Consider the following 11,534-nt stretch of genomic DNA (forward strand, 5'->3'; position numbering starts at 1 on the left):
GAGAAGGAGGTCCAAGCTGGCTCCGTGTCAACACTGAAGCAGGAGGAGGTGGTCCAAGCTGGCTCTGTGTCAACACTGGGGCAGGAGAAGGAGGTCCGAGCTGGCTCCGTGTCAACACTGGGGCAGGAGAAGGAGGTCCAAGCTGGGTCCGTGTCAACACTGAGGCAGGAGGTTCAAGCTGGCTCTGTGTCAACACTGAGGCAGGAGGAGGAGGTCCAAGCTGGTTCCGTGTCAGCACTGAGGCAGGAGGAGGAGGTTGCTGATATGGAGCAGGGAGAGGACGGTGACCCTGACCTGGCTACATCTCCATCTGGGAGGGTAACCCCAGCTGGAGGGGCTGACAATGTGAATAGGATTGAACCGGGAAATGGACTATCCGTCTCAGGGGGACGGTTGCCAGGTTTGGTTTCGAGGCCAGAGACTCCCCGGGACCCAGACTCAGAAATGCAGGTGGACCAGGCTCCTGAAAGAACAGTACCGGTGTCGATTCCAGTAACTCTGTCCAACGGAACCGCTGCCGCGCCGACGGGCCAGGACCACGGGTCCAGCCCTATGGAGATGCAGACGTTATTACCCACTCCCTCCCAGGACTGCATTTCGGTGTGCACCGCGCAGCACCGCTGGGCATTAAGAGATCACAGGCTTTACTGTCAGCCTGGAACCTGGGAGAAGGAACCACAGGAGGAACAGGTGGCAGCGGCTAAGGGACTGTCAGAACAAACAGGTGGACCAGCGACGCATGGACAGACTCAGGAGAAAGACAGTCTGGAGCTGCTCACTCAGATGATGCATGGTAAGATCTGTTTTAGAGCACACCAGAGAACTCTTTCCACACAAACCAAAATCAGTGACTACTGAGTGAGCAATCAATGTAAACAATAGTTTTAAACAAGCCTCCTTGCATTGTTTCTTTCATTTAGCAACATCCATAAGAACACACTGACACACACACATCTATGACCACATAGAATAATAATGTTTGGTGTTTTGTCAATGCTGGTGGTGCTATTTCTGGCAGAATTCCAAATATCCACATCACGTCTTCAACGTCATGAGAGTTGAGTTGTCTTTGTTCTCAGAAAGCCTTTCAGTTAGTCTTTGATTTGGATATTTGGCATCCTGGATATGACTTTGCCATCATCACAGTTCAAATGCTTCATCTCCAGATCAATATGATGATCTCTCAGAATGGCTTTGTATCTTGTCCTCTAAAGCAGTGGTTCTCAACTGGTCTCACCTCACGACCCACATTTTTCCTTAGTTATGAAGTTGCGACCCAAATTTCTGATTGTTTTTTAGGCCTATATGCTTTTTAAACAAGTTTAAACTGGTGATGCTCACAGCTATAGCATGACATGTTTTGATACCAATGGACACCTTATGCCTTCTAGTTTCAGAGGATAGCATATCTGGCTTTAAAATGAGCCTGCTACAGCCTCTGAAAGACAGCAATGTTGGCCGTGGACATCAGTATCCTCAAGGAGTAGAATAACATTTTTTTCATCCACACATCTGCGACCCACTCAAAACAGTCCCGCAACCCACTTTTGGGTCCCGACCCACTAGTTGAGAACCACTGCTCTAAAGGGTTTAGTGGGCATGAACCATGCCATGACAATGATAGCACTTGCATTTCACATACATAATGCATGTAGTACATAGGCTATATATAGTATGTAGTAAAAATGTGTACCGTCGCATCAAGACTCTTGATGCGATGGTACTGCAATTCTCTCACTGTCAGTTGATTAAGACGTACTATTGTAAAACTGTTTTATTGTGATCCTTATTCTTGTATTTCTCTTATTTTGATTTCTACCATCACAAAGACCAAAGTGTTCAAACATTTTGTTTACATTATTTTATACAACTAGTGCAGTGCCCGTTCGCCCCGCTGCTGCACAGGGCGCTGTTCGCTTGTTGATAGAGAGGCAAAGTGACCGCCTACTTCCTGATTCAGCACTGTACCAGAGACTTTCATCCGCCATTTATTTTCCCACGGACATTTCGTAAAATGCTTATACAAATAGTTTTACTTCGTCAAACCAAACGGTTCAGCTATATTTAGAATCGAGAGAGACCATAGAACATTTCACTTCGAGCAAAACGAAAGAAAAAAACACAGAAAAAATATTTTCTTTGAATCTGCGAACGTTTTGGTCCGAGTGAAATGTTATGTTGTCTCCTGTTTCTAAATAATATATATCTGAACCGTTTGGTTTGACGAAGTAAAACTATTTTTATAAGCATTTTACGAAATGTCTATGGGAAAATAAATGGCGGATGAAAATCTCTGGTACAGTGCTGAAGCAGGAAGTGACGTTCCACTTTGGCTCTCTGTTCAAACTTTATTGAACGTGTCGCATGTCCAAATTGCACCAAATCTGACACTGCACATGTCCTCGGCTCCCCAGCAACACACCCCACCAAGTGTGAAGCTGATTGGACAACGGTTCTCGAGATATGCGAAGGACACACTCATACAGACACACACTCGCAGACAGACAGAGAGAGATTCCTTGCTTTACAATAATGATGATGCATAATATAATTATAATAATGACTTTCTCTTCTTCAGAGTTTCTGGAGGATTTCTATGTAAAGTATGGTAGTTTCATTGCTCTCAGCGAGACAGATGTCCTGGAATACCTGAAGAAGAACGGCAACTCTGACCTCAGCAACAGGCTAGTACACTACACACACTACAACAATTGTTTATTTGAATCCATCAATCAGAATATACCGGTACTGTAATTTATGTAGGATTAATTTGGACACTTTTGGGGACAATCTTGGGTACACACAGCCCACTGAACAATAATGATTGAGATAGAGCAGAATCTCCTCAGTTGTCAGATTCTTTTCTCTCGTAACCTCACAGCTACTTTCTGAACAGGCCAGAGATCTGAAATATATCATTATAAAATGTGTACCTCTCAAATCAAGTGATCTGATTGGTTCATAGCTGTGGTATATTGAGCATATGCGACGGCTATGACGTCATTACTTTGCACAATTCGTTATCGCTCCGCATCTGAGAAGGGCGTTCAAGTAGCGCTGCAGAATTCCCCCGTCGATTTGCACGTTTAAACAAGTTTGCAGCCTCGGTATATCTCAAAAATATTTTCTTGATCTATTCACGTCAGAGGAAGCCAGGATTCAACAAAACGATATCAGAAATACACAGCGTGTCCGGCCGTGTGTCTTTTCCGGCTATATAGTCCTGCCTGAGAGGCTTCAGAGTTCAGACGGAGGTAGGGGAGGAGCTTCGATGTTTGAGTGAGAGATTGAGGGCGAATGGCGTTACGAGAATTACTCCCAAGATCGTTTTAATGCTTTTCCATTGGTTGCATTTTGTAAAACCCATACAGAGACGTGAAGGGTGACCAGTGACATTGATTCATGGCATGACGCTATGTCCCCCCCGTCCTCCCCATCTAAATTGATAAGTTACTTCTTGTTTAGAACTTATTTAGGCCGTATTAGTCTTGAGGAGAACTGTAGCCTAGGCACTGGACATGTCATTTCAAAGCAGCAGCAATGTCCTTTGTTTATTCATTTAGGCTACATGTTTTACAGGGCGAAATAAAAAAAGATCAATTATAATTTAAAAAAGAAATGTGTCCTGCCTGTCTCATTCAGACTCCATTATCGCGACATCAGCAATTCAAATATGCCACAATTGACTGTTAATGTGGTCAAAATAATCACTGAAGATATATATATATATATATATATATATATTTTAAGAATAGTCAAATATTCGTATTGGACAGTGGAATCCGAGTCTACTGGCAGAATCCTGAGTGGAGGACAGCCCTAGCCCCACCCAGGTTTATGTAGCTTTCAAAAAAATAAAAAAAATAATAATAAAATAAAATATAATGGAAGTACATGCAGTTGTTTATTTTAATTAATTAATTATAATAGTATTATATTTAATTATAATACAATTCCAAATGCACTTTTATTTTAAAAGTAGCCACACAGTGAGAAAAAAGAAAGTGAGAAAAAATAAATCATGTATTGCGGAAAAAAGTGATGCATCGATTTAAGATGCATCGAGATGCATCGATAACCGTAATCGAATCGAATCGTAGCCCTCTGAATCGTAATCGAATCGAATCGTGAGGCCAGTGAAGATTCACAGCCCTAGAGCAAGTACTTCTTCAATGGAGCAGAACAGGCCGGGTCCATTTCTAGGTCAAAAGAAAATAACCTATTTCCAGAATGAGGACTCATCTTTGGCCTACATCCACTAATCCAAACAAACCACTGTTTCTGCTCCCAGAAACATGAACCGCATCACTTCCTGCCTGTCAGAGGATTTTTCCCGGGAAAGACACTGTGATTGTGATACATCATTCATCAATTTAGAGTCGCAAAATGAACATGTGAGACTGTAGCATACGGTAATTACTTTAAGTATATGAGAGAACACATTTTACACATATAGTATAGCAGCATAGTATAGCTGCTGTATAGTCAAGCAGTGCATGAGTCTTTTGAAGACTGAAGTTTTGCTTCAACCGGATAGCATCTTTAAATGTGGCCCCTCTTCTCTCCTCTTATCTTCCCCCCTCTGTCTCTACTGTCCTGGGCGGTGTGCTTGTTTTAGGAAGCTGGACATCCTGGGGGAGGTGAGTCGGTACAGGGAAGGGCTGGCCTCTGCCCCGGTCGCGGGCTTCCTGGTGACGTATAACAAACACACCCTGAGCCTGGAGGACCTTAGCACACTGGAGGAACAGAACTGGCTTAATGACCAGGTATGGAAGAGAGAGCGACTGGTTGGATGATTGGAGGAGGGGAATGGAAGAGTAAATATGACCAAATAATGATGTTTGGAGAGATAGACAGAAAAAGGGTCAGATTGGGGAAGGGAGGGCAGTAGGGGATGGACAGAGGGGCTGTCATAATACTAAAGCAATTTGAGGAATCATTAGGGCCAATATATAGAGACACTGCAAAACACGTCATCATTCAGAAGCCACGCCCAAGACGGGGGAAAATACAAGGAAGCACTGTCTGCCTGACGAGTGATGACTGCAGCTAGCAAAACAAACCGCAGCTAACCGAGGCGAATGGAGGAACTCTCGTCAGATAGAAATAGTTTTGCGGGGTTTTACAGGGATTTGGACAGTTTTCTTTTTAGATAATGTCAAAAGATTATTTCAGTACACTTCCTCCAACGGAGAGGGAAAGGTACATCGAGAAAATGAACTCATTTGGCCTGGAGCAGTGTCCCTTTCCATTGCCCAAACAACGCTGGATAAACGATCCCACACAGTGGCCTGAAGTGAAATACTATGACATGAGCTTTTAGGCATGTTTACATTAATGTGTTTTAAGTCACTGGAATATCTTACAAAGTGACCCCCAAGTGGGCCATTTATTTGGCGAGCCTCCCTTGTTTGCTCAAAAACGGGCAAGAAATGTACGAGATATGATCGTTAGAGCTGACTGCTACACACGCCCCCCTGGCCCCTCCCATTTTTTGTCTGATGTACAGAATGGTAATTTTCCTTGCTTTAACTGTATTCAATGCAATGCTATGATCAGAGGAGAGACATTCTTCCATCCTCACTCTGGAAGAAAGTACTCGATTAAGAGTAGGATCTCGTGTAAAACTAAATTTGTTGTGTATCTATTGAAGTGTCCATGTGGGCTAGTATATATTGGAAAAACTATCAGAGAGTTGAAAACTCGCATTTCAGAACACAAGAGTAGCATTAGAAACAGAGATATAAAATCCTCTGTCGCCAGGCATTTTAATGAGTTTGGTCACGACGTGTGTTCCCTCAGGTTCCAGGGTATAGAACAGGTCAGTCCACTGAAGAGGGGGGGTGACAGAGACAAGGCCTTGTTACAAAGAGAGGCATTTTGGATACATACCTTACAGACAGAACACCCCAAGGGCTTGAACGAAGAACTTTTGCTAGGTTGTTTTCTTTAGGGGGTGCGTCGGGTGGATGTGCTGTGGGTTCACGCATGATGCTCTTGCACTGTAAGGCAGTGTGGGAGCGTCATGTGTGGACCTGCAGTATCTCTATCCGATGCATTCACTTATATGCATTTTATTATGTATTTTTCTAATTCTATTTTAATATTTTCTTACTGATTTTTGTTATTCTAATATGTTGACTTTTCATCTGTGCTTATTTAACACAAGTGTGGCCATCCAGCCTCATTCTTCTCGTCTGCAAAACATTATTGCATTCCTGCTGTGTAATATATACAGACTTATATACAAGTATACTGTTTAAAATTGTACCTTTATCTCTTTTTTGATATTCTCTGATGTTTTTGATATTATATTCAGTGGTATTTTATGTTGTGAGATATTTCCTAGTACTTGATAATGTAATTGATTGTACTTCCGGTTTGACACTATTTATACGTCATGTCCGTCTTCTGTCAGCACAATGCTGAGGAAGGCTCCACGCCGAAACGTACATTGTCTTGCTTGAAGGTAAATAAAACAACCCAAAGGAATTATTTTGAGTGCTGGTTTTTTGCCCCTCTCTTATGTTTACATTAATGAAAATAATGCTGGTGTAACATCAGACAGATGGCATCAGACGTGCTGGCGTTCTCCTATGTCACGTACTTGCACACAAAGATCATATATATGGAAGATGAACACTCCAACTTACTTCCGTGACAGCTAAATCCCCATTTTCTTCTCGCGGATGCTCAATGGCTTCCTTGTTTTGCTCAGGAGTACAAAAAAACTTTAATTGGCGATTTTTTTACATTTGTTGTCTGCGCAGCCCCACCACACAACAGCTTTTAGCTATGTTTAATTCAAGGAAAATGACGCTGGTGAATAAGAGTGAACGGAGCGATTTCCCCCGTGATGGGCGTGGCCTATTTCATGCAGTGTCTCTATTCTCTGCAGCTCCCCAGCTATATTTTTGTACATAGAAATCTTGCCCAGTGCAACTGCAACCTTAAAAAGGTTGAAGTAAAAAAGGAACAGGTTTACCTAGTCTTCTGTCTCTTCTGTCTGTCCAGATTATCAACATGTATGGAGAACTCATTATGGAGGCTACACAACACAAGGTGAGACAGGGTGTGGGTGGGTCTGTGTGTATTGTCTACTCTAAACCCACAACATTTTCATACATGCAGGAATCTTAAAGAAAGGATTCTGCAGCAAAGATTGTCCTATTTCGTTTCTTGACATTTTCACCTTGAAATATGTGACCGTGTTTTAATGTTTCACTCTCTCTCTCAGGTTCATTTTTTCAACAGTTTCTTCCACAAGCAGCTGGTTGCCAAAGGTTACGAGGGTGTGAAGAGATGGAATAAGAAAGTAAGGAGAGCTGGACGACTTTAACCATTTGTGATTCTTTGCTAACGCTTCACTACCTGTGAGCGGTGTCCCAAAGTTAAAATACACGTCGGGGATATTTGAACATTTAAATTTTTACATTATACATTTTTTTGTATAATGATGATGCCACCAGTAGCTGCAGCTTGGTTGAAAATGATCATGTGATCCCTCGGGCAAAGTAATCCCTGTCAGGGGGAAAGTGAAGGAAATGGTTCTACTAGTACTTTGAGACGTCTTGGATCACTACTGATGCTGCGTGTTTCTTTATTTGTGCTCTTGTTTCAGGTGGACCTGTTCTCCAAGGGGATGCTGTTAGTTCCCATCCATTTAGAAATCCACTGGTCCCTCATCACCGTTGATATAGCAACCAAAACCATCAGTTACTACGACAGCCAAGGCATCGTCTTCAAGCACACCATAGATGTAAGTGCTGCTTGTATGCGGATGTCTTGGGGCCGTCGCTCGTTTTTTTATTTTTTATTTTAGAACTTTATTTTCTGGCTTTTAGACGAAGAGGCAGGGTGACTTGAACATATTCGTAGACATTTTTTCACATTGGTTGAAGTCGATCTTTCGCAGTGGGATTGAAGTAGTAATTCTCGACAACGCTACTAATTTGCATGATCATTTAAGTTAATATACTCTAACCCTGTGTGTGTGTGTGTGTGTGTGTGTGTGTGTGTGTGTGTGTGTGTGTGTGTGTGTGTGTGTGTGTGTGTGTGTGTGTGTGTGTGTGTGTGTGTGTGTGTGTGTGTGTGTGTGTGTGTGTGTGTGTCCACACCCATCAGAACATTATGAAGTACCTTCAGTCAGAAGCCAGAGAGAAGAAACAGCCGGCCTACCAGAGAGGCTGGAAGATGGTCATCGTCAAGGTAAATCCCCCAAACCTTCATCCTGACTAACTTCTTGTGCTCTGTTCACATTGTGCCTGCACACAATCCAGACCTGTCGGCATCACTGGACGTTAGTCAACAGTTGCAAACCGCAAAGAGAAACTAGAATTCTTGTGATGCTTTTGATAATCAGGTGGTTCATCCATTCCCAGGTGTTAAAGGAGCCCAGTCTGATACTGTAGGCTACTGAGGTGCTTAGACCGCGGATGACCTGGCTGACGCGCTCGCTACAGCTGATGTAATACGTACGATAACATTGCATTGAGTGCTGCATAAAAGAACGAAGAAGGCCTGTCCTTGATGTTCGGAACCCATCCATTTATTCCATTTCACCGATGTGAATACAACAAAGTTCTTTTCCACAGAAAGCAAATACAGCACACCAAACAAATGTTCCCGCTGCTGGTAGCAACATGTAGCGACACGGTCAAAAACCATTTGCCCTTCCGGGTCAAAACACCTAGTGAGCAGAGGTGAAGACAGCACCTAAATAGCTTACCTGAGCCCAGGTAGTCGTCACAGCGACGCCCCCTGGACACATACAATATTACACTCAAATAATCATACAAGAAATACAAACCATGTCCCATTTGGCGCCTACACCAGGGATGGAATTCCATATTACTTTAATATTTAGTATGCTGTTTCACTTCTCACAAAACCTTGTCTGGTGGTACTTATAGAGATGAGAGATTATTTAACTATAATACAGTTCAATAATCTCTCAAGACACATTTTCGCTTTGTATGAAAATCTGTCGGCACGGTCGAAGTAAATCCGGATAATAGCGCTCCTAATAAAATCGCGAGTGCTCAGTAAAATCTGCATAACGGGGCGCTGCCGGGCGAGTTGAGTCCGGTTCCGGTTATTCAGGTAGTGAAATGTGCTTGCCCCCAGAGGCTTAAAAAGTATAGGCTATACTTTTTTTTAACCAATGGATTCCCAGATTGATAGTCAAATAATCATGTCTTTGTTAGCATGGTTATAACTTCTGCTGGAAATCAGATAGTAGTAGCCAGCAGCAAATGACACAAGCACACACCCCAAAGTGAAATACATACACTAAGGCCTTGGCCACACTGATCCGTGGTGTCTGTCCATGTGCGTTCATTTCTCTGTTCACTTCCATTCATTTTCAATGACAGCTGTCCGACTGTCCGTGGAGTACTCAGAAGCGTACGTATCCAGAAAATTTGCATATGTTTTGATGGACAGAAAGTTGAAGAGGGATGAACTTTTTCTGGATGGACGTATCGGATGGTCGGATAGTCACTGTCCGTTTAGCCAATCAGAGTCGAGGTCTCGAGAGATAAATCTATCAGTCTATCCGTTCTGTCCATTTTCTGACGGATCAGTGTGGCCAAGGCCTAACTGTGCATACATTAGGAACACTTTTTGTACAATGCTTGTATCAATGATCCTGTCTTCTACATCCCCTCATGACTGAAGTGCATTTTCAAGTGGTACAATGCTCATGGAAAGAGCACACACACACACACACACACACACACTGTCCAGTCAAATGATGACGAGTGACGACATATTTGGAGGGTATAATTCCTCCCTGTCTGACTGTGATTGGTTGTCTCCTCAGGGTATACTGACTGTGATTGGTTGTCTCCTCAGGGTATTCTGACTGTGATTGGTTGTCTCCTCAGGGTATTCTGACTGTGATTGGTTGTCTCCTCAGGGTATTCCTCAGCAGAAAAACGACAGCGACTGTGGAGTTTTTGTCCTCGAGGTGAGACATTTTCCCTTTCTTCCCTCATTCTGCCCATTCCTTTTTTCCACTTGTTTCTTCATTCCCTCCCCTTACCGTCTGTGTTTCTGACTGTGTGTCTGTCAGTACTGCCGGCGTCTGTCGGTGAAGCAGCCGCTGCAGTTCACCCAGGAGGACATGCCCCGCATCCGCAAGAGGGTCTACAAGGAACTGTGCGACTGCCACCTCAATGACTGAGCGACTGAATAATGGCTGCCTTTCCTGACTGACTGCCTGCCTGGTTACGTGACACTGACAGTCTGCCCCCAAGCCGTCCTGACAGCCTGCTTCCCTGGCAGCCTGTAACACAAGGAGGAGCCCTGTCCGTCTGTACCCAGGGAGCCCTATCTGCCTGTCTGCCTGTTGGACTGACCAGCTGACTGCAGCAGAGTGGTCGTGGTCTGTCACCAAGACTGTTTCTGACTGAAATCAATAATAGTCTGTAGTTGTTCAGAATTTTTCCTTGACTAACCACAGCTTCCAGAGATCTACTGACGTGGCGCCCCCTACTGACTGACCCAAAAACTCCCAGGACTCATACACTTTAGTGTTCAGGTCGCTACATTTGACATCCTTAATGACAATTCGACCAAATGGCCAAACAGTCACCTCAACATGGCTGCAGATGGGAACTGTGACACTAAGTGAGAGAGCCAAGGATGGGGTCAAATAAAGACTAGGCCGGTTTGTCACAGAGCCTGCTGCTGATCCAAATTGATCCTGGCTGCGAAAGAGCTCTCTGGACCCCCCAGAGTCTCGAGACGTGGACTGGACCACCTCTGACCAATGGGATAAACTCTTCTTCCTGAATGGAGCTGCCTTAACTCCTGGTTGGCCATTTTAAACGGAATGGCATTTTTTTAAATTAGTTTTCTTCTATTATGATGCATACAGTTATGCCTGTTTTCTAAATGTGTTATTAAAAGCTAGGACCTGAGATTCAGTGGACCAACCGTTCATCTAAAACTTGAAGGTTTGGGCAAAGTTGAATTATACGGTTTGGTTCTGCTAGCCTGCCTGCAGGGGGTTTGGAGGCTGATCCGTTGAAGATTCTTGATTTGAACTGAATGTACCGATCACATTATTGTTCCTGGCTACCGCGTAGGGTGCTAAATTAGCACCATGCTAGCTAATAGCACTTTTGGGCTATGGCTGGAAACAGGGATGTGATTTTTAAATATTTTTTGTTCAGGGTTTTGACGCCTCACTCCCAATTTAAAAAATACCATCACCACCACCCTGTTTTTTTTTTTTTTTTTTTTTGCTGCGATCACATCCCAGTGGTCAGTTTTGCACAGGCACTCTACCGGCCTTTTCAGCTAAAAGCCATTGTTCAGTTCATCAGTTTGACTGTTTTCTTCGGGATTCAAATAATTTATGTTCCCACTCTATTTAATAAACTCATGTTTAGCTGCTCATGTGAGGACCACAAGGCACGTTACTGATTCCATCGGAGAAGTTTCTCCATGTTACTATAGCATACTGTCATGGCCTCTACTGTTTCATAACCCGATTGAACCCGGGTCTCTGCGGTGGTAGGTGGGTG

At 43.5% G+C, this 11,534-nt stretch overlaps 1 protein-coding gene across 1 annotated transcript in view; it reads left to right on the plus strand.

Moving 5' to 3' along the window:
- LOC310786718 (uncharacterized protein) overlaps nucleotides 1-11,201 on the plus strand; it is an 11,559-nt gene extending 358 nt beyond the window's left edge. The window contains exons 1-9 of the mRNA XM_083647997.1: nucleotides 1-793; nucleotides 2,579-2,688; nucleotides 4,623-4,766; nucleotides 7,015-7,062; nucleotides 7,238-7,315; nucleotides 7,622-7,759; nucleotides 8,125-8,208; nucleotides 9,920-9,970; nucleotides 10,076-11,201. The exon at nucleotides 1-793 is cut by the window's left edge and continues 358 nt beyond it. Of these exons, the coding sequence (XP_083504123.1) occupies nucleotides 1-793; nucleotides 2,579-2,688; nucleotides 4,623-4,766; nucleotides 7,015-7,062; nucleotides 7,238-7,315; nucleotides 7,622-7,759; nucleotides 8,125-8,208; nucleotides 9,920-9,970; nucleotides 10,076-10,186 (1,557 nt within the window). The 3' untranslated portion in view covers nucleotides 10,187-11,201. The remainder of the gene's footprint in view (nucleotides 794-2,578; nucleotides 2,689-4,622; nucleotides 4,767-7,014; nucleotides 7,063-7,237; nucleotides 7,316-7,621; nucleotides 7,760-8,124; nucleotides 8,209-9,919; nucleotides 9,971-10,075) is intronic.
- The last annotated feature ends 333 nt before the right edge of the window (nucleotides 11,202-11,534 follow it).

Source organism: Poromitra crassiceps, assembly GCF_964638095.1.
Source record: "Poromitra crassiceps genome assembly, chromosome: 12".
Lineage (NCBI taxonomy): Eukaryota > Metazoa > Chordata > Actinopteri > Beryciformes > Melamphaidae > Poromitra > Poromitra crassiceps.